The sequence below is a fragment of the Pterocles gutturalis genome, unplaced genomic scaffold, assembly GCF_000699245.1.
Source record: "Pterocles gutturalis isolate BGI_N339 unplaced genomic scaffold, ASM69924v1 scaffold22675, whole genome shotgun sequence".
In the NCBI taxonomy this organism is placed as follows: Eukaryota; Metazoa; Chordata; class Aves; order Pterocliformes; family Pteroclidae; genus Pterocles; species Pterocles gutturalis.
The window spans coordinates 3,962-28,231 of record NW_010138886.1 but is presented as its reverse complement, the minus strand read 5'-3'; the positions used below and the strand labels follow the sequence as shown (position 1 = coordinate 28,231).

Here is a 24,270-nt window from a genome sequence, read left to right as displayed (position 1 = left end):
TTTAACCGAAGTGAAAAAGCACATACGGTAACAGCCAGCTGTACTCTGAAAGGGTACTAGTTCATTTCAGTTTTGTTTCCTGAAAGAAAACAAAAGTTTCTACAGCTCTGAATGACTAGTGGACATTTGTCTCAAGATCACCACTGTCTTGGACTGGAGTATTGGTAAAAACAACTAAGTATCTGCACTGGGCGTAAGGGGCAGGGTTTGGGTAAAGGGCTACTGGGGTGACCTGTGCAGGAGGAGGTTAGGGACTGCCCTGTGCCAGTCAAAGCCACCTCTAGCCAGCTCCGCAACCAACAAACCAAGCCATGACCTGCCAAAACTTCAACCAGTCAGAGGAGCCTATGGTGCCGTTGAGAAAACATATTTAAGAAAGGGTGGTAGCCGCTAGGGGCAACAAGAGAGATGCCAGGGCAGGAAGGACAGCAGAGCAGGAGAGGAGAGAGATGCCAAAGGAAGAGAAGAGACACCCCAGCAGAGGCAGGAGAGATGCCCTGGGTAAGAGCTGCTGGAGCAGGCGTGGAGAGGAGGCATGGATGAAACTACAACTCTGAAGGGACTGCAGCCAGTGGAGGAACCCACGTTAGAGCAGTGGGTAAGAAACAAGGAACAGCAAAAGGAAAGAAACCACCACATCCTGATCCCCATCCCCTGCGCTGCCATTGCCCCACTGAAGGGACTGAGCATAGCTCGCAGTGAGGGGCCTGGAGACCATGAAGCAGGGAGAAGAGGCATCCGAAGGGGAGCCGAAAGCCATTTCTCTAAGTGTTTATTTGTTGGTTTTTACTTCTCAATATGAAAAATATTTCAATACAGTCTGCGAAACACAACAAAGTATTATTGTACTAGCAACTACTCCACTTAGAATTTAATACAACATTACAACATGTTTTAAATGCACTAAATCAAAATTATGAATTTCACTGCAATCAGGACTGAAACAGTAAGGGATGCACTTTCATTTGACAAGTATTTTGCTGTCTGCAAGACAGTAGAATTTCCAAGCAGGTACATTAGATAATCCAACCACACTTGTAAAAAATGCAGTTACCCATTCCTTCTTGTTCAGATAATCCATCAGTAAATGGATAATTCAGTCAGAAAACCTCATTAAATTAATTGTAATAAATTAGTATATGCATATATAGAAAATAAAAATCACACACACATACACGAATGTGAGCAGGGCAGCACTTCCTACTATACATTATTTCTGTTTAAAAAGCACCAGATTAAACTTGCTGTCATTCAAGTGGAGTTCTAATCACATTCCAAATTAATCCAGAATTTCATCTTATGATTTTTTCTCCCTAAAAACATGAGTATGTGGATACATATAACCAAAACAAATCTAAATTTTACTTCATGAGAATATCCAAAATGCTCATACGTGTTTTTTTTTTCTTTCTGAGCAAATCTATAAACAAATAATTCCACTGTAGGCTAGTATCTCCGATACAACATTTAAGAAGTTTCCAAGAGGGAAGAGAAACAAGTAATCTGTTGGGATAAAAATACTCCAATTTCTGGAATGTAACTAATCATATATAAGATAAGAAGTTAGGGTGTATAGGTACTACTACTTAATTACTCAATTTGGCAGTCAAAAATAATATGCTGGTTTTCCCCTCTTTCAAGAGCCAGAACAATCCTGGCAAGATGTAACTCAAACACTGTGAGCAAACATTTTAGTATCAAGTGATTGGAAAAAGTTTTAAAAATTTCACTTCCACTGACAAAATGTATACACATTCCTTACAACAAGTGTAGCCTAATGGAATATCAGTTAACTTTCACAATATTATCTGTCATTAAAAATAAGCTTAAGACAGTCAAACACATGGAATTAAAAAACAGTTTCTTTTAAGTGACAATGCATATTCACTGTGGGATAAAGATAAATTGAACTCACTTTGGGCTGTTTTATTAGGTCAACTAAATCCTTTACTTGATGTCGTAGCAGATTTTGACATTTCCACATTTCATTCAACGCTCTAGAAAATAAAAAAAAAGTTTTCAAAGTCATCTAATCAATAAATAACACAGCTGTCCAAAAAGAGCCTTTAAATTCTTTTCAACTTGAGACTCAGGAATGTGCTCATCACCTGAAATTTTATTGCTGTGTGAGAAAAGGCTAAATGGTTCCTAATGGCATGATACAGAAAATTTAATTGGTCATATTAGACTGGAACAAGGTGAGATTTTGAAGAAAGTTTCATTTCAGATGCTTAACTACACTGCCTTCAAAAGAAGTCGGAAGTAACTGGTCTGGCCCATAAAGAACTCATTTGTAAAAGTCTGAAATCACTCTCTAAAAACATTCCAAGAAGCAGGTTAAAGCAGATGTTTAAGATTTTTATCATCAAAACAATGTTTTTCTTGCACACAGAAAGCAGTTACTAGATGAATAAACCGTGAAAGTGGACATGATTAAACTTGTAAGAGATGTATTAGAGATACTCGACAAAATTGAAAATTAGCACACTCTCCAGGAAAAACAAGACATATGGGGAAAAAAAAAAAAAGTCACAACTTAATTTAAAAAACTTCCAGAATCCACAAGTAAAGGTCAGTTCTATATGACAAACTGAAGACACTATGTCTTTAGAATGAGTACCACTGGATATGAAAAGTAGAATTCAGAAGTTATTTGTTGCCTGAAATAACAAGTACTGAAAAGAAGCCATTCTGCATTCTTGTTTAGCCTATACTAAAAATTACTAAAACAGTAACTTTTGTTTTTTTAATATACCATTCTTAATTTTAGTTTGTTACAGTTGTAATATCTTTAGGCAGGTATTACAAGAAATGCAGGGGATTCAAACATCAGTTTGTGTAGCATTTGAAGGCATGGGGGTTTATTTTAAGTCATTCTTTGACAAACAAAGCTTTTTCTAGTCTCACACGAGAACAAAATATATTCAATTCACAAGTGACTGAGTACTACTAAATGAAAAAACTAAATTCAGTCAAACTGTGAATATTACAGCAGCAAAACTCTTAGTTAAATTCATGCGCATGTACCCATTTTAAGCTGGAAAAGGCACATAACTATAAGTAAAACACATGTTGAAGGAGGAAAGACAAACAAGTAATTCCTTCCCACTCTTGAGTCATCCTGGCTGCTAAAATAGGGAGTATATTAATTGAGAAGTTGCCAGCTAAGATCCAGGGCTAGTCAACACTACTATCTACGCAATCTCTCTTCAGACATAAAAGGACTGACATGCACTCAAGCTTCTTGACAGATCTTTGACAGTACTTTTTTTTTAGCTGCTTGTGGTTAAAAGGTACCTTGTCAGAAAACACTATGAGGTTTGGGTTTGGTTTGTTGGGTTTTTTTCTCCCAAAAATCCCACTTGAAAAAATCAATATTGTTGCTACATTCTGTTTTCTGATAGTTTGTAAACTACTTTTGTCCACTGGCTTAGACTACTCATAACAATGTAGAACTAATTTATAATAATAATTGTATTAAAAACTATTTTGCAAGTAGTAAAAAATAGCACATACTTCACAGCATTTGAATCCAGTGTTGCATAAAGGTAATATAAACATTTCATTCGTTCATTTGTTTCCAAATTGTGAGGGACCATGTACTGAGCAAAGATGCGTTCAACAAGTAATCTGAAAGACAGGATTAAGAAACTTAAACTGTAAAGCAAGACAGCTTGAATTGCTAAAACATTCATTTGAAAATTCTCAGACCTTTCTAGAGATCAGTTGTTGCATATAAAGATGGGTTTATTCAAAAACCTAAAGGTCATGAAACTTAACTTCCAATAAAAGTCAGCGTAAACTAAACAAAAAACATACCATTACACAAGACAAAATGTTCATGTTAGCAGCAGGACATTTAAGAGAAGACATTATCAAAATCAGATGTATTAATCTAGATAAGAACCAAAGGATTTTAGAGAAGGATGCCTCTTAAGGATGTCTCAGCCCAAAGAGAGGTTATTAGTGAATTTCATTACAGGTCAGTATTGGGGTAAATTAATGGGCCGAAAATAAAATAAAATAAAAAAAAAAATCACATCGATTACATCACATGTTATCACCAAGCCCAGAATAAGAATTCAGATACTAGTCAGAAGGAGCTGACTTCCCTCTAGCCCTCCCCGGCCCCTTTCTTAAGGCCTGAGTTTATCTCATTTCTTTTGCTTCCACAATAAAAATGCACATATATTCACAAGGAAATTATTCAAAGTTTCCACTATAATATGGAAGTTTCTCATTTGGAAAAAGGAGGACAGAAAGGTTTGGGTCTGCCACTAACTCAGGAAAGACTGAGAAGAAAAAACAAAAGGAAAACTAAACTCATGTTGCAATCCTAAATACCAAGAGGCCCAAGACTGTTGCAAATTAACATAAATGTAACAGAATGCAGTAAATGGGTAAAAAAAAAATCATGTCTGTTTAGGCTAGAAATGAGAAGAAAATCCTTACACGCAATTGAAAAGGGTGGTCAAAATCCAAATCCAGATAGTTTAAAAAGATCCCAAAGTTAAAAAAAACATGAGTGGGCAAGATCGGATCTGAAAATCCAGACAGTTCTGTCAACTTCTATGGTACCATGAAATAATTTCTTATTTTGGAGACAACTAAGGTCATAAGTTTTTGAAAATCATTTGCATGGGTTTGCAATGCCATTTGTATCTGTATGTGATCATGCTGCAAAGGCCAAAGGTTCTATTCTAAAGCCACCAAGACAGCCTCAATTAGTCAAGGCGGAATAGTTCCCAAACTAGTTCCCCATGTGCAACCACCTATTTTTCAATACCAACAACCATATACAAGGCTACAGCTGGTATGACAGAGGCACTGCTTTCACCACAAATCCAGGACAAGGCATTAATTCATGGCTATTATCATACAGAAAAGTTAACCTTCTGCAGAGTGAGATGCCTTAACCGTTGTCACTACATGTGCTACTTTTATCTTTAAAGCATACAGGAACAACGTGCAAATCTAAAGTATGTATGTTAAAGCAATTTTACTTACTGAATTTTAACGTAAGAATTTGCAAGCTACTGAAATACAAACAAAAATCTCCTTTACTGAAGCAGTGGTGAAGTACAGCTGAAAATTTTAAAATACTCCAGCCTATCCCATCCTTTAGTATCATTTTTGGCCTTAAAAAAAAAAAAGGTAGACAAGAACAACACAAGACAACATTTGGCTGCAGCTGTATAATATTATGCACTGGATCAAAACATATGGAATTACCAAGTCTCCTCCTTCTTGTCAGCACTTAAGCACAAAGGAAAAATAAATCTGTGTAGTAAGTTACCACATTTATCCAAGGAATCACCTAGCTTTCACAGCTGACTTACCGGTCATCAATACTGTTTTGATAATATATATGCAGAAGTTTATCTTTGATCCATGATATCTGTTTTGCAGCTTCTTTTCCTGCTTCTGATTGTAATGAATATTTCTTGTATATCTGTGCAAGACCCATCATCGCTTCCTTCCTCACTCTCCACTGAGAAAAGAAATAGTATCCAGCTTAGTAGTTCAAAATTCAAAACTGAAGAGACTGCAAAAGTTCCTCGTACATAATTCCTAGTCTACACCAAACTAAAATAGCTTAATTTCCAAAAAAGTTAAATTGAATTCTAAGTGCAACACTTTCTCATTAGGACATATATAAAATCATACATATTATGCTAAACCCTTCAACCTTGGTAACTACCATGAAGTATGCCTCTTGAATTTAGAATTGTTACTAATTTAAGCCTACACCCTTTCTCACAGATATATACTGAACACTTGCAATTGTATTACAGGTACAAGGGAAACCTTGTCACCAAATTAAAAAAAAAAATCAGGTGATAATGTTAAAAGTTTGCCATCAACGGTCTTGTTTTTTAACATATGCAGCAAACCTCATAAATTTTACCAAATAATGAAACACAGCTAAACTAAATTTCAAGACTACTCAAATTTGAAAGCTAATACACTGATCTGTAGTCTTCCAATGATGTAATTAAAAGCAGGCTAACAAGCTACGTCTGATGGTGGAACATTTTTCCTCAGTATTCTACAATACATTCCGAAACCTGCTTGCAAAATGTCTTACAAAAAATGTACGAATGTTTTAAAAGGGTCTTATTTTACTTAAAAATTTTACTAAAAGTAGAGAAGTGGAACAACATTGTTGTGCTTCAGTATGTATTTCTTTTTGATCACACTATCTTAAAAAAAATACAGCACAATGAAAAAAGTGGCATTCTAGTGCGGGGCAAAAGATATCTCAATTAAATAGACTGCTTCAACATTTTTTGCATGATACTGGTTTTCATTAGTAATTTTTAAACTAGTTCAGCATTTTTTTAGAAGGGTTGCTTTTTAAAAGCTGAATTACAGTCTAGAAATGTAATGCACAGCCATTATTAATACTAATTATGTCTTACCCGCTTGTCGAGTGTTCGTTCTCTGACAAAATTAAGCAGGTGATCATTGACAAGCAAAAGATCTTTTTTAGCAGCAGTAACTATGGATACTATAACATCATGCCTTATGGCCTCTTCAGGATCATGTGACCTTACTTTAAGATATTCTGGAAAAAAGAGAATAAGTAGTTCATTGTAAGTATACAACTTCAGCTACTTTTCTTTCTCTAGACCAGTACTCAACTGACAAACGCAGAAAACATGATATTCTACTGTTCTGAGCATCAACAGTAAGAAACCAATAGATTTCTCTAAGATTAACTGGAATATCAGTAAAACTTTGTATTTGCTTAGAACATAAAATATTTATGGAAATAAGAGTTATGGGGTTACATTTTTATTTTTATCATTTCTTAAAATAGTTAGGCTATCTCTACATTAGGAACTACTACAGCCCAACAGAACTGGATCTGCAGAGCAGAACAGATAGTGCTGAGAACTTGATATCTACACTATAGAAATTTTAAAGTCTTACTTCAGAACAGAGACAGCTCTCCTTCTGCAGACTCCATCCCCTTTGGCTGCTGGAGCACATTAGTTGCACTCCTGATCACAACGTCTTTATTATCCACAAGGAACCTAGTTCTCATGGTCCAGGAACACTCTACAGAGTAAGCTATGCAAGCATTGTCAGCAGGGACAAATCAAGAGACATACTTCAAAAGCATGCTCTTTGACCAAGCTGTAATGCTTTTTTAGAAACATCCTAGTTTATTCAACTTAAAACAATTTTTCTAGAATATTTTGGCCAACTGCCACTTAATTGGTAATATCAACACTATCAACACTAAGTTTTCCGCATGTCAAACATGTTAGCTACCTCTTGTCATTTTAGAAAGCTGATAAAGAATAAATGAACTTTGCCATTTCATCTTTTTAGACATATATATTTTAGGTTAATTTAGAAGCACAAATGGGTAGGAAAATACACACAAAAGTCACTAAGATCACTGTACAGAGCATACAGGAGTGAAACATTGAGAACATTATGAAACATTGAAAATTCAAAGTTTACTCTGAAGGAAATAACCAGAAGGTACTGTTCTCTTATTACCATTTAATGACCAGTGAAAATTTTCAAGTCTCAGAAATATTGGCCACTAACGGTTTCGGTAATCAGCACAAGTGTTGAAAGAGCACATCAAGAAATAAAAGCTTTGCATTTATGGAGGTTAAGAAATTTGAAATCCAAATAAGACTTTCTAAAAAATCAGCTTTGTTCCACAGGAAAACATAATAAACTAAAACAAATGATGAAAAATGCTATTGCACAAAACAATTCTGGTTTCAAATACCAGTGAGTCAGAGAAATTTTCAACAACTTGACTTCAATATGTGCTGTGGGGACAGAGAGAAGGGGCAAGCAAAATTACATTTCCCAGAGGATACCATTAGAGGGGGCACAAAGTCTTTCTGCAATGTAAAAAAAAGAAAAAAAACAAAAAACAAAAACCAAAAAACACCCTTGGAAATACAATTCTGATAATCAGAGGAAACATCATTACCATTCCATTAAGAAAAGGTCCAGAAATATTTTTAGGTTGGGTTTGTTTTTTTTTTTAAGCTGGCTTAACAATACCAACAACTACGGGATGACTCTAGCCTGCTGTACTTCTGTCTAACTTGACCAACGCTCAGCAAGCAGGAGGGCAATACCATGCACTTAACAGCCCTTTAAATTCCCTCCTTAGAGCAAATGGAAAAGATATTATCTCCAAAGAACTACAAGAAGTAGGAGTTTACTGATCAGGCGATACAGTTTCCACATACACTTTGTGGGTGGGGGAAAAAAAAAAAAAAGACAACCAACCTATTCTCTTTAATTACACTTTTTTCATTAAGACATCAGAAGTAACAAATACTAAACACTTCTATCTGTGCCTGTTGCCTTCTTCCTATAGAGGTCTTGAATTACAGGCTTGTAGGAACAGGCTTTGCAGGAGCAGGAACCCACAGCTATGGTCAGAGTTACAATGACTGTTTTCACATTTTAGACAGTGGCTGCATAATATTTACACATTTCAGCCTTGTGGAACTGAAGCCTCCACTCTGCCATGACCATTAGGCTAGCCCGGGTTTTCCCTGATCTCATGGAGCTTAATTTCAACAGGAGTTGGGAACTCAACTACTGTAAGAGAAGGAGAGTGATCTCTTTGTTTAACGTATTCTTTATCATAGAATCATAGAATGGTTTGGGTTGGAAAGGACCGTAGAGATCATCTAGTTCCAACCCCCCTGCCATGGGCAGGGACACCCTCCACTAGACCAGATTGCTCAAAGCCTCATCCAGCCTGGCCTTGAACACCTCCAGGGATGGGGCATCTACAGCTTCCCTGGGCAACCTGTTCCAGTGCCTCACCACCCTCAACAGTGAGAAACTTCTTTCCAATGTCTAGTCTAAATTTACCCTGTTTCAGCTTATACCCATTACACCCCTTGTCCTATCACTACACGCCCTAATAAAGAGTGCCTCCCCATCTCTCCTGTAGGCCCCCTTCAGGTACTGGAAGGCTGCTGTTAGGTCTCCTCGGAGCCTTCTTCTCTCCAGGTTGAACAACCCCAACTCTCTCAGCCTCTCCTCATAGGGGAGGTGCTCCAGCCCTCTGATCATCTTCATGGACCTCCTCTGGACTCTCTCCAACAGGTCCAGGTCTTTTTTTATATTGGGGGCCTCATATCTGAACACAGTACTCCAGGTGGGGTCTCACGAGAGCAGAGCAGAGGGGGAGAATCACCTCCTTCGACCTGCTGCTAATGCTTCTTTTGATGCAGCCCAGGACACAGCTGGCTTTCTGGGCTGCAAGTGCACACTGCCAGCTCATGTTGAGCTTCTCATTAACCAATGTACAATCAACCAATGTACAATTTATGTACAATCCCCTCAGCCTGACAAGCAGCACTGAAGGCAGAGACTCTGTGACTTGTAATTCCAGCCTCAGTTACATCCTAAACAATATCTGACAATGTTACTTAGGATTACAACTAACCTTCCTGACTTTTATAGAAGACTTAAAATTGTATTTTAATGTTACAATAGATCTAGTACCTGTTAAGTCTTTTGCTAGGTCAGGATGGTTCATAAGGCAGTGACTTGCAAATTTCACACATTCAAGACGAATAGGTACATGGATATCATTAAACCTATTTAGAAACAAGACAATGCATTACAACAACAACAAAAATATCACTTCTACCAAAGCAATTAGTTTATCTCTACACAATCTCAAATACCTCAGAATATATTTTTATGCTTCCCATGCACAGTTACATGCATAATACTGTGAAATCAGACATGTTTTAAGTAGACTGTCTTTAGCTTAAGAAAAAATTCCCATACTCATTTACTAATTCGTTCTCAGAACATGAAGAGAAATACCTTCTCATGGTACACATGAAAACCTCCCAGGCTGACAACTATTTATTAGAAAGATCTCTGACATATTTTAAGCATCTTTTCTGTAATGCTCCACATAATTATCCATGAACTATGTATCAGCAACTAAAAGTTTTTTAAGACTGCAATATTTGTCCCCTCTTTAAACTGCATGATAAACTGCAAACAAATGAGCATCTAGCCTAGTACAAATTCCTTCTGATGGTCACTTCAACTTCTGTAAGATTTCCTTTCGAAAGACTGAATTAGGTTTGATGCTTCAAAACTAGTACTTTCTCGTGTTTAATTTTTATAGAAGTAATTTTATAATAAAACTATGGATGTAATGAGAGTTACATACAACACTTTTGAAAAAAATAAATGCATTTTCAAGCTATCCACAAACTTTTTTGTTTTAAACAAAAATCAAAATTTTTGAATGTTCTTGCTGCCAAAATGCTTATTTATCAAATAAAGAGTCTTTAAGGAATAACTGTTTTAGGAAAAAACAGGTATGTTTTCAAACTCAAGAGATTTTAAGAATGGTTCCTTTAACACAGCTATTATAGCTTAGTTAAAACCCTTGAAAAAAGGAAATAGATGTATGTGGTCCATAACTAGTTGAAAACAGCAATATGAACAACAGACTGCACGTATTCACACTGCTTCACATTATAACACTATGAAACATTTTCCTTTGGGCCCAATTAGATCTGGTATTTTTTGAGACATGCAACGTTTTAAATAGTTACATACTTTCAAACAAAAGGCCTTACCTTAATTAAGTTTCCTGTACTTTTAAAAGTAACATTTCTTTGAGGACTCTGGCTTTGATATGATCGGATGCTAAATTATAAACTACTGCATTTATAATAATTTATACAATTTATCCTCATTTACGCAAATCAAAAATGTCTTCCTCTTAGTAGCCACACTTAACTTTCTCCTGACTACAAGCTCCAGGTGTACTTTCTACCTCAAACTGGCAGAATATTTCAAAAACAGAAGACTAAGTGTGTTTACAGCAAAGTAAATACTACATACCTCTCTTAAGGTACTCCCACCATTAAAAAAAAAAAATGAAATCAGTATACAAATACTGTACATATAAAAGCCTCAAAACCAGTTCTTGTACCACCTGATACTGCAAATGTCACTTGATGCTGTTTTAGAATTAATCCATCATTGAACAGTTTCGCTTGTGAAGAAATTGAAGAAATTAAACTATTCCTTTTTCTTGACAATGGCAACAAAGATAGTTGCAAAAAAATGAACTAGAAACGGATGATTCGTAATTGTTCCCTCTGCAGAATCACACATGTAGAAGATCTATGGGAAATAATCTCTTTAGCATTATCTGTCAGATTACAGATAAAACAGCAGGAGGGAACTCACACTTAGCTGTGTCACTTTAAAAAAAAAAAAAAAAGAAAAGTTGAACTATCCTTCACTGAATGCTTTTCCCCCCCTCACAGGAAGGGAACTAAACCAGCATATACCTCCCCAGGTAGCACTGCCAAAGTGGCTTGTTTTGAGATGCCAGCTCTGAATCCTTTGCCCCAAACATTTTTGCTAGAAGTTTTACAACCTGCAGGCGTTCTTCATTGTCATTGCTCTGGAAAATGAACACAATTTTTTAAAATTAAAAACAAAAAAACAAACAAACAAAAAAACAGAGTTCTGTTTTGTACAGCTTTTACACCAATATACTTACCTTCACAAATATCATAATACAGATTAATAGACTTGTATACAAATATATATCTCAAGACAAATAACCTTTACCATTATTGGGAAAAGACAAAATAATAAAGGCAGTGAAAAGAAAAAAAGGAAGAGACTAAACCCAATATGAACAAAGCCTGGTGAAAAACACACAGATACATAAATCTTTTTAACCCTCATTTACAGGTCCTGTTAGGAAATCTAATTTGTGTAAGCTTGTACGGGCACAGGTCAAAGCACAACACATAACCCATAAAACACATTCTATATTTGCCCGCACATAAAAGTTTACAGTTGTCTAGAACAGTGTTTAATTACAAACATTTAGTTCAAAAGAAAAAAGTTCTCAGAAAACAAGATTTTAGAGAATAGCAGATTAAGTACCCAAGATCTGAGATGCACAGGATCTGGTCCTGTCTTTAAAGCCTGTATTTAAGCCTATATTTAAAAACGCTGAGTTATAACAGATATTTTTCTTTCATATTTAAAAATAGCACTAAGAGAGATAAAGCAAGGCCTTCTCTAGTACATTTTCATTATCATTGTTTTGCATTACATTTGTTTAACACAACACAGCATTTGAAGCTTAATACATACTTTCGAAATGTGTGCTAACATTTGTGCAATTAGCATGTACTTAATGTTCACCAAATTTTATTCTTTTGTTTATTAAAAAAAAGAGAAGAACAACTGGCCATAACACTTCTTTGAAATGGTAGTAACTAAAACTAGCTGATATTAACTAGATATTATTCACTCATTTTTTCAGTCTTTTTGCTCGTAATAAAGACAATGACTGTTTAAAATACTGTTCTTTTCTACCTTCTTTGACATTCTTATTAGTTCAACATCACCTTTTGAATGTGAACAAGAAATAAGAGCACTTTGTGGCTGACAGAGTTCTCTAACATGACACCACAGTCTTAAGACCAACTATTTCTCCTGCCTCGGTACCACAAATGGGCTGAAAAGTTTGCCAGTATGTCCTTTTAATTCAACTCCCTAAGAACAGTAAAAGCATTTGTAAAATCCTTAAAGTAACAGAGCAAGAGAAGTTATGGATGAAAATATCTCTAACACTGAGATATTACTACATTACAAAAGACTACACTTCTTCAGAATACACTTTAATATTAAGTATTAGCAACATTAATAGTAAATCCATAAATACATTTCTCTGCATTTGACTGATTTTTCTAACTAAAAATTCAGATTGACATTACTGAAAGGCATCTACAACCTCCTAAACTGCAATAAATGTTTTTTTTTTTCTTCATGAGTTTTAAGTGTCCATTATAGTACAAATTCTTATTCTGTACCCTCATGGTTAAGAACTTTCTTTTTTTTTTTTTTTTGTAGTCTATACAAAAACCCAGTCTCCATTACTCACATCCCATCCACTCCTGCTTAAACCAACAAAATATTAAAAATATTAAGCATCTCTGAATTTCTCTAGGTAACCAACACGGGTCCAGAGCAAGACACTCCAAAGGTGGGGAGGGACAGAGGAAGGGAGGGATCGGGAGTACAATAAATATTCAACTGCTTAATTACACAATCAGAAATACAGAAAAAGAAAAGAGAGACATTAAAAAAACCAACTAAAATATCCTTAATAAATTAGTTGCAGAAGAAACCTTCACTGTATTAGTCATTAATCCAATTTAAGACAACCCACTCATGTATCTAGTCCTGTCTGTGGTAACAATGAATATTTGTGATTATGGACTAAAAGTATTTGGTACATTCTAAATTTGTGCCCGGATGTTGGTCTCCTTGAAACATTCTTATATAAGCTCCTAACAGTAATAAAAATCTGTTACTTCTTACTAAAAAAACCTGTACTTCTTACTAAATGAATGCATCACTGCTACAGTCTCTCTCCTTTATTCTACTTTAATCTTTACTTCTTTTTCTGATGGGAAAAAAAATGAGTATCATAAACTCTGAGAAAATCCTCTATGAGACACTGTGTACTTGAAAAGTCACATCCTTCATTTCTTTTCTTAGGTATGATCCAGCACTCTTTATGCTTAATAGTGTTGAATAATGATTTGTCAATGAAAATTGACATTGAACACCGACATTTTTGGTTCCTCATATGTGCTCCCAACACAGAGGCAGCTGCACTTCTGCCTAGATGTCACTAACAACAGCTGAAGTTGGTCAGATTTTATCACTACCAAGTCCAAAACAACAGGCAGCACTGAGGATCTGGGGAGATTTGGGAGCAGAAGCGGACACATGACCTGAAACTTCACTAAACTTTTAACTACCATATCCAGGAAGAAAGGTAGCTCTACAATAATAAAAGTCAACATTTAATTTACTTTAGTCATTATATCATATTGGTTTAGTAGGATGTTAAAGACCTAAACCCCATTATGGTTATTTAGTATACACACTCTATTCATGAGCTTTTCTGAACATTAAAATGGTATTCATTTTCAGTAATACAGACTTCTAAAATTCAAATATCAAATTTGAATGAAAGAATAGCAGTATCCTTTACAAGTTGACTTACACAACAATACATTCCTACATCTGCTCTCTCTTGCACCAGTAATGCTTCTGTGTCTATGCTGGATCTCTAAACACATCAGCTTATAATGCCGAGATCAGGCACAAACGACTGACCCTCACAGGAAAGGTTAAGTTAAATGAATTTCAGTGCATGTTCTCCTGATACTCCCTTCCAAAATTAGATTAAAAAAAAATAATTACCAGTAAGAAGCAACCATGATTTGACACAGCTCCCCCAATACTCCTTTTCTGCCACATGAGAACATGGGAGCTTTTTCTTTACAAAAATCTACAAAGGTGTGGTGGGTTGATCCTGGCGAAAAAGTCAGACACCCACCCATCTCCTCTCCTGTACAGAGATGGGGAGGGCAGAAAATAGAAGAAAAGTTAAAAGGCTCATGGATCAACACAATGGCAATTTAATAGGTAAAGAAAAAGCTCTGTGCAGAAGTAAAACAAGAAGGAATTCATTCACTACTTCCAATTGGCAGGCAGAGGTCCCATCAGTTCCCGGAAAGCATGGTCTCAGCATGCATAGCACTTGCTTGGGAAGACAAGCACTACAAGCACAAACATCCCCCCCTTCCTCCTCCTTTCCCTGAGCTTTTATTGCTGAGCATGTGTCCCCTCTCAGCCTCTTGCCTGACTCATCCTACTTGTGGTGGGGGAAGAAAGCCTTTACCTGTGCAAGGACTGTTGAGCAATAGCCAAAACATTAGTGTGCCATCAACACTGTTTTAGCCATAAATACAGAGCACTGTACCATACAGGCTGCTACAAAGAAAATTAACTCCATCCCAGCCAGACCCAAAAGGATAACTAGTTCATCCACTTCTGTTTAGTACATGACATGGCACAGCACACATCTGACTGCATTTCAATTTTCTTCAAACATACCTAAAAGATTCCTAGAGTAGATAGGACAGGAAAAGCAACTGAGGGAGTACAGCACACAAAAGCTGCACATTTCACAGAATACAAGTTACTGCCAGCAACCTTTCATTCTTCATCCAAGTCAGCATGTACAATTCTCACAGAAGTCAAAATTACCTGGCATCGTGACCAAACTGCATGGTCACTGGTTGTACCAAAACGGCAAGGTGCTTCAACACTAGGTGGCCACATCGCTGAGATCCAAAAGAGTAAATGTGCACAACAGTGTTCCTGAGGCACCTAAGCTCTCTCACAAGTTCCATACTAACAGTTTCATAACCCCTCCATACACGGTCAAAAATTTATTTGGTCAGTGCCAGGAAAGCAGTTGGATTTTCCCCACTCAAAGAGACAGTCTGGAACTTCCCTAAGGCCCTGATTCCATGAAGATAAACCAAGAGGTTTCCTGCCACAAAGAGTGCAAAAGAAGTTCAGGGAGACATAGAACAAGAGATTTGGATCCTGTCAGGTAATGAGTACCAGACACACAGACATTTGTTTGTTCATGTCCTCAAGCTTCTATCAGCCACAGAGGCTGAGAACAGGCAGCCCAATAAAATGGAAGGCAGTGGACATTGATTGCTGAGTGAAGCTCACCTGTGGAGAAAACCACTACTAATTTGTTTTCAAAATGTAACATAAAATGTTTAGAGGCAAAGAAATAAGATACTACAAGAAAATTCTGGTTCACGTACAGAACATACGACTAGCGGCAAAGTTGCTGGTACCAGGAGAAACAGGATCACCATCAGAGAAAGGCCCAGCACCCATATTGTGAGACTGAGTACCCAAAGGTCAGGATGAAACGTGACAAATCCCTGAAAGAACAAGTCAAGAATACTGACAGCTTGCAGCATCCTCCAAGAACAGAAGGTGGTCCTCAAAACCAGAACAATCAAGAGCACCTTGCGGGTTTTTTTTTTCCCTTTCTTCACTCTAACTAGAATTTATGGAAGGGAGCACGGCAGCACTTGCAATCAGGAAACAGGAGTACATTGAACCCACTTGACAAATTATAGTCTGTCCTGAGACAGAACCGAGTAGCTCTCACAAGCCCAGGCAGACTACAGATTCACCATAAACCAAGCACATTCATGGGAGAAGCCTGGACGTGACCTCCCACTAAGCAAAGTTACAGTTCTTTGTAGATGATTAGTCGATGTGGTCGGTAGTTGGAAACATAGCGCATATGAACTGCCAACAAAGGAATACTGTTGAAACTTCAACAGCTTCTAAGAAAGCAGGACTGAGATTCAGCTTCTGCAGCATTGTGTGAATTTTAAATGATTGCCAGGTCGTCCATCACCACAGCCACACCATCCTCAAAAAACAAAGCAAAGAGACCCTCTTAAGCAATAAGGGGTATTTCCACCAGCATTACTGAAGCATGTACTCTGAGACAGAATGATAGATGGCCACTGTAACACTATACACTGTATTTTATCTTTGCATTAGAAACAATTTGTTCAACAACTTGACCCAGTGATTTACCAGATCTTGTTTTCCAAGTACTAAGTGCAACTGAAATGTGCCATTTCCTCCAGACCAGAGACGTACTTTTAAAGCTCTCTTATGTAGAAATGATCAGAGTACAGGAACAAAATGGCATACAGATAATCTCCACCAGCACCTGAAAATGACAGTTACATCTCTGTCACATAGGACAGCCAGACAACATCAACTTAGATAAGCCAGACTCAAGAAAGAGTCCAGAAGACCTGACTGCCCAGCATGTCTACAAACAGCACCACACTTCCACATTCTCCCAGAGAAATGTGCACCAGTTCAGCAGCATGCCCTTAAAATTCCTGAAGAGCCATCTACACGTCCAGACAATTCAGCTCACTTTCTTCCCTTGTCCAAAAGCCAACAGGTTATCTAAAGATGGTCTGCCACCAAAAGACTTAGAGAACAACTCTGTCCACTCCATGCAAAGATGTTACTGGCTGATAATGCTGTGTGGTGGTAGCACCAGCCCACTAAGCTCCAGAAATGAATGATGTTAAGACAAGCAACATGGCTGGTGGAACACTTAAATCTCTGGCACCTACTGTCCTTGGGATAGCATATAGGGAAAAAACTCCCAGCAGTGCCAAACACAAGAAAATTGAGGAATCATAGAAGGAATGTGTGCACAGAACCAAAGAGGCAGGCAGCACAGAAATATTTCTCCATTAGTATCAATATCTTTATATTCAGCTCAGTATTTCAAGTTGCTCCAGAGAACATCATGGCGGTAGTGTACATCACAGTCTCAGCAATGTTATTACAAACTAATTGATGTGAACGAGCATTTTGCTTTGGGTGGAGGAATTGTAGCTGGAAAGGCTACCTCAGTGTAAACAGACTCATCCCATTCGCCAAACAAGATTCATCAGTAACCACATGGCTCCAGGACCAGAACATCAGTCTCCTAGATGTACCTCAAGCAAAAAAAGGAAGGACGGAAGGACGGATGAACAAACTAAACTATAGCTCTTTAAGTGCTCAGTAACAGGAAGCAAAATACATATACCATTAGAACATATGGATGGAGATTCTCAAGGACAATCCTTCAAAGTCTTTAACCATATTACCATTCTTCCAGGAATTCCTGTCTTCTCTTGTTTGGCTAATAATTTTCCACTTTGTTGCCAAATGACATCCCAAAAAAAGTGAAGAAATTTTTTTCAAGTTGTCAGTAATCAAGTTCTATAATATTTGCCTTTGTAAATCTCATGTCACACATCATTCTTTCCTTATATGAGAGGTCTAGTTGTTATTTCCCAATTTATTTTGAAGTCCTGTGCCCTACTACTGAGATGACCTTCACTGTTTTCCAGGCTTTATGATAGGACTAGTAAAAAAAAAAAAAAAAAAAATTCATCTGTGTGAAAGTAAACATTTATCATTATCTACTGGCAAAAAAAGATTTTTTAGATATGTCAAAAGAATTCAAAAAGAACAGCTCTTGGACAAAAATGTCTCAAACTACAGCAAAACATAAGAAAATGCTTTAAGAAACTGATTTATTTATTTTAAATTAAATTTCACTGAAATGATAAAAAATACTGGGTTCTGTTCAAATTCTTGCAGAACTTGACAAGTTTGTACCTGAAAATATTTCTTTAAAGCATCAGCTTTCAAGTGAGCCAGAACACTTGGTGGCTTGCTCAGAGGAAGTCTACCATGAGTCTACTCCATCTGGCCAAATTTTTTTTACTCACTGCTTTTGAAGTCAATTATAAAGAAAATGCATATTTTCAAAAACACAGAGAGCAATTACCCAATTTATCTTTGAAAAGCACAGATCATATGTCCACTTCCATGTGTTCAATGTATGCAAGATGAGATCATTTTGACACAACTTCACTCCTCGAAACTAGTAACTCAACAGTTGAGACAGCCTCAGCTTTCCTTCAACATCATCTGCTTTAAAAGTAATACAAACCTCTCTAGCAGCAAAGCAGCTATATGAGATCTTGGAACACAGTAAATGTCCCACTACCCCATAAGCATTATTTGAGTATTTGGCCTTAGTATTTGACTTCTATTGTCACACCTGTGTATTCAAGATCCGTATTAGTCAATCTCACAGAACAAAAACTGGATGTCTCTGTGAAACTATGCATTTGACCTAAATACAATCCACAAAATTCTCACTAGTAGAGAGTCCACAGCAAGTTGAGCTCAGAAGACCAGGCTCTTAAACTATGGGCATGATAAAGATGCAATACTATGTACCAAATCCAGAAAAGCCAAAACCAGATAGTCAAGCTCTGAATGACATGCAGAGCTCATTGAAGTGGTTATTGTATCATTAACTTTAATTGACCTTTATTCAAAAAGACATCTCCCCTCTCCCATATTTCACACCAAGTATATTTTTCTCCTTTACCATCCACCTGATCCAAGGCTTTGTCAAGCTAACAGGGATACTGCTGTCCAGTTTCTTTTCATTCAAAGCAGCAAAACATTAGCTGCCTTCTACCATAAGCATTGTGAGTTTCATTGAACCACACTCTTCTCAACACACTAACATGCTATTTACCTGGACTTGAATTAAAAATGCTTGACACTAGCTGCTGCTGTTTAGAATAAAGCCACAGCTACTGTTGGAGTGGAAAGTATTTAATAATCACTGAATGATCTCAGAAAAACCATAGGCTGACCATATTTCATTAATATTTCAGAATATTCATCTTCAAAATACCCTTTTAACCACAGAATGATCTTACAGATCTCTCAGCTCATTTAGAACTATAAAATGGTTTGGTTGGAAGGGACCTTTGAAGATAGTCTAGTCCAACTCCCTTGCCACGGGTAGGGACATCTTTCAAGAGACCATGTTGCTCAAAGTCCTGTCCAACCTGACCTTGAACACCTCCAATGACCTCACATCTGCAACTTCCCTGGACAACCTGTTCCAGTGTCTCAGGATTAAAGCCAGGGTTATCCTATTCCAAACAAAGCTGCTTTTTTTTTTTTCCCCCTGTAAAAGATGGGTCAAACTACATTTGACAGCCAATAGGACAAAATAGACATATATTAATTTCACTGATAACTTAAGGCATCAAAAAACACACACCTGAAGCAACAAGATGATTCAAACAGAAACCATTTGGAACAGCTACAAACTGTACTGAGTTCAGCAAGACACACATGAATAAGAGCAGTAAGAATGTAACTACCAAAATGTATAAGTCTATTGGAAACATTGTTAAACTGGATCTTACAAACCTCAAATGTGCACCATCTTACCCTCAAAGGTTCAGACCACAGGGAGAAAACAAAAGCCATGGCCATCATCTAAAAAGAATATACTAAACAAAACCAGAAATGCAAACATGGGGAAAAAAAGTGTTTTAAATTAAGAGGTACAAAGAAAGCATGGTAATGCTTAGGGCTGAAATCACCCTGTTGAAGGAAGAGACAAGAAGTTTTTCCTGGGGCAGGAAAAAACAGTTGACAGCGTTGGGCTACTAAATGTGATGATTTCAATGGTAAAATAGGACACTCAAAAAAAAGTTCATATTGAAATAGTGGAATATGAGAGTCAATGAAGGAGCAGGAACACAATCCAAGAACCTGCAGTTTTAAATGAACATAAAGATGGAAATGTTACTGCAATTATGGCTATGAAAAAAAAAGATGTGGCAGCAGTTAAGATTAAATATCTTGAATAACAGCTTCAGCTACAGAAATACTGTTTTTACTAAAGTGAGAATGATAATTGTTCACTATCTGTAAGAACAGAAATCAAAGGCTGAAAAAGGTCTGCTTGAAGACACAGACAGCAAGCAGTAAGTTGAACCCTACTTCTTTTGCAAATCTGAATGGAAAGATAGAACCATTAAAAACAACTCATTCAAAAAATGTAGTGTGCCTGCCTAGCAACATTAGTGAATAATGGGCATGGACAAGCCATTATGATAATAAATACTGCAACAAGAACAAGCCTAAAATCTACAAACCTAAAATCAGTCCTCAATAACAAAAAAATACATACAAATTTAAAAGTTGTCCACTGCACATTACCCCTCAAGTTTAGTAACAAACCAAACTTAGTAATATAAAACTAATCAAATTCCGCACTTCCACAGAAATCCTTTGGAATGACAAACAGAATAAAAGCAGTGCAGAATAAAGGGAGTACCAGCTGTTATACTCAATTTCTCCAAGTGATTAAGACACTCTGAAATTGCAGAAATACAAAAAGAAAAACACCTATTAGAATAGATAGCTAGCACGAGCTATCCTTCAGACATAAGAAATAAGCCTGAAAAATCATAAAAGTCATTGTAGCAATGACTACAAGACATATTTACAGAGTCCAATGCTCTGCTTCCACCTGTCAAGTCCTTCTATTTGGACAAAATTGTCACTACGTAAGTTCCCATTAACAAGGAGCCCAACTTCTCCCTGCCAAAATTCACTATACTGAACAGATCTAGTTTCTCTGTACCGCTAGTGGCACAAGGTACTGAAAGTATTAAAGCCCTTCACAACACTAAACCAAGGAAAAAAACAGGTCAGCTTCTCCAGTTACCAAAAAAATCAAGTTATTGTTTGAAAGATACAAGAAAAAACAAAACACAATCAAAACTCAAACATATGCACACATGCACTGCAGGTTAATACATTTGAAGTTACTCTTTTTGAGGGCTTTTATGAGTTTGCCTTGAAACAACACAGAGATTATATATTTTATAGATAAGCATTAGCTTTAAATGCCAAATAATTTTATGAACTTGTCAGTAAAAAAATCATATTAGTAGTCAAGGCACATATGTTTCAAATACATGGAAAATAGAAGTGTTTACCTTAAGTTTGAATTCAAGCTGTGGTAGAACAGAAAGCAAGAGGTGACTGTCAATATTGTATAACTCCAGAATCAAGTCAAACACATGCTCTGACAGGTCACTAATTGATGTTTTACCAAGCATGAGGACCTGATTGAAGAACTGGAAAATAAAACAGAGTATACATCAATAACAACAACACTCTTCTAAATCCCATGCTTGTCTACTGCTAAGTCTACCTTTTAGTCTTACATTTATTTCACCCCAATTGGAAGAAAAAAATAAAAATAAGAGGGGTCACATAGAGATCAGGATTCTGTAGTAGAAATATTAAAATATCATTGTTTTGTATTCAATAGTACACATAAAGGAAAACACATAAAAAGCGATCTTTAGTTTACCACTGAAAGCCTGCAAATAATTTAAGAAACACAACTTTACAGGAGCAGCAGTACATCAGATCTTTTTTATAATATGACTATATTTAGAGCTATTCCACTATGGAGAACAATCACTTTAAAAGCATTCTAACATTTAGTCAAAACAAGGCTGAAACAACTCGCTAATTACTACACTATGCAGTTAACTGTTTAAAGAGTTGTAACTGAAAGTGCATTAAGAGCAGCATAATGCAGCTGTAAAGCAATTATTCTTCCCCGGTAAACTTGATGGATTTGAGGGAAACTTCACGCTTCTCAAAGAAAATATCTTCTAGTAGCAAATATTAATTCCACGCTACCTTCAGCTGTATCCTCTCGTAATAGATAGGTAAGAAGCAACCAAATAGGAGTAATACCACCCCCTACACATAAGGGGGAAGAACATAAATTGGAAAAATTTTCTTCTCTTTGGGTTAAAAACCACACACAAGTGTGGCTAAACAAATTATACTATTTACACCTGCTACTAAGGCAACAGAATACACTTAACTATTCCCAAACTTGGGACAGATGAACATCACGACCCTCTGTACCTGACAAGATTAATAATATTCATAAAGAAACTAAAAATACGAAAATTACTACTTTTTAAAATTATAAAGTGAATCCCAGCAAGTGATACAATAGAAAGAGTCAGCAGTTTCTAGTAATAATGACTAGAAAACAGCAGGTAAGTACATTTCATTAGAAGTTAAAGACTCAGTATTGCCTTGCAGAAAAGTTTTCTTTTTCTGGATACAGAACTGCCTGGAATGCATATATTCCTGGTTAGGCAACTAACTCCTGCCTTCAACATATTTTAAGAAAGAAAGAAAATTTCAAAACAAAGAAACCAGACAGTATAATACTTCCCACTTGTGGGAAATGAAGAACAGAAGAATGCAAGTACATATTTTCCATAGGAGGAAGATCCTTATTGTACAGCCTTCCTTAAAACCTGCAAAACGTCACCCAGTTTGTAATTTAACCTTACAGATGAACAACATTAAAAAACACATTCCCATGTAGCAATACCTTCCCAAACAGCAGATTTGACTAACAGGTTTGGAATAAGAGTTTTCACCAAAGATTTTTTTTTTAAATCTTAGAACATACCCACTTTCCAAGTACCACAAGTGTTACAAGTCTGAAAACAACAAAAAAAAAACCATTGAAAATTTTATATTGTTTTCAAGCTCTTGAGGTTTTGGATACCTGCCATGAGACCTGCTGTATCCTTAACTTCTCTAAAAAAAAAAGTGTAACATTTCTTTTTCTGTTGTGCAATGTAATTCAGAGCATAATCCTGTCTGATCTTTACTTCTGTTGCAATGCCTATAGTGTCTACACTCAACTTGGCTACAACTCTCAATCCACTCACTGGTTTTCTTCCCTGCTATCTGTTCTTAGATTCTGTTTCATCTTCTTTTCCTGTGACAATGGCATTAAAATTCTGCTCTACCTTCACCTCTCCTAGCTTCTAAATAGCTTCATCTCCTCACTAGAAAAATAATTTATCTGCAAGAACAATGTGTTTATATATTTTTATCAGAACAATACAAATAAGTATATTTGGTCTTCCAGTCACATTAAGGATTGAAGTACAAGGTCTCCCAAGACAGCAGAAAGCAAACCATTGCATTTCAGAAGTCAAAATTGTTATGGGCTTACTAGTATCTGTATGGTAAAGAATTAGACTCAAAGGGATATGTTATGCAGTGCTTCATTAATACAATTCTCTCAAAGAACAATTGAGAATTTGTAAAAAGTTATTTTACAGCCCTACTTGACTATATGCAATTCATTCTTTTTACAATACAGTTCAGTTAAAAAATATATTGATTTCCAAATTTGTTTGCAGTCTTCACTTACATTAGTAATGTATGGTTCAATTGCCTGTGCTGTCCTCTTTAGTAAAGCCTTTGCCAAATCGTAGGCTTGCTTGTTTAAGTTCTGGGGAGAAAAAAAACAAAAAAATTAAGCACATGCATTAAACTTAAGTAAGAATTTAAAGCTACCATGAACTAGTAAATGCATTAAATAAATAGCCTGTTCTTTTTATACTTTCAGTAGTAAAGATAACATGGCAAACACAAATCTAGCCCAAATAGAGCTTTGTAGTCTCTACTGGTATTTCTCAGAAAACCCTTTCCTGGCAAATTGGGTCTTACTTTTCAGTTCTGCATGTAAGCCTGACACTCAGTGAGGCCAGTTCCTGCATTTGACGACTGCTCCTTATCAGATTCCAAAAAAAACTGGAAAGCTATATGAAGCAACATCAAGGCACTTACAGTCACCACAGAAGCAAGACTCTGATCAGGATTGTGTTACAAATTACAATTCTGTCCTTGCATTAAGGAGCCACCTGTGAACCATCATCACAGACTCTCCATAGTACGGTCCAAAGATACTCTCACTCCGACTAAAGTAACAAAATACCTAGAATTTTAGTCTGTGAGCACAAAAAGGTGAAGAACACAAAATAACGAAACTCTAACACAAAAAATAATAAAAATACACCACCTGCAACATTCCTATACCTCCATTTGTCTAAT

At 36.4% G+C, this 24,270-nt stretch overlaps 1 protein-coding gene across 1 annotated transcript; it reads right to left on the bottom strand.

Moving 5' to 3' along the window:
* Positions 1–1,915: 1,915 nt before the first annotated feature.
* Positions 1,916–23,668, bottom strand: LOC104468894 (sister chromatid cohesion protein PDS5 homolog B-like; the record flags this gene model as incomplete). Its single annotated transcript, XM_010083176.1, has 8 exons — positions 1,916–1,997; positions 3,517–3,630; positions 5,340–5,491; positions 6,423–6,568; positions 9,508–9,602; positions 11,334–11,449; positions 21,318–21,458; positions 23,588–23,668. Coding segments are annotated over 8 exons (927 nt in total), but the record flags the coding sequence as incomplete, so codon positions are not given.
* Between the last annotated feature and the right edge of the window lie 602 nt (positions 23,669–24,270).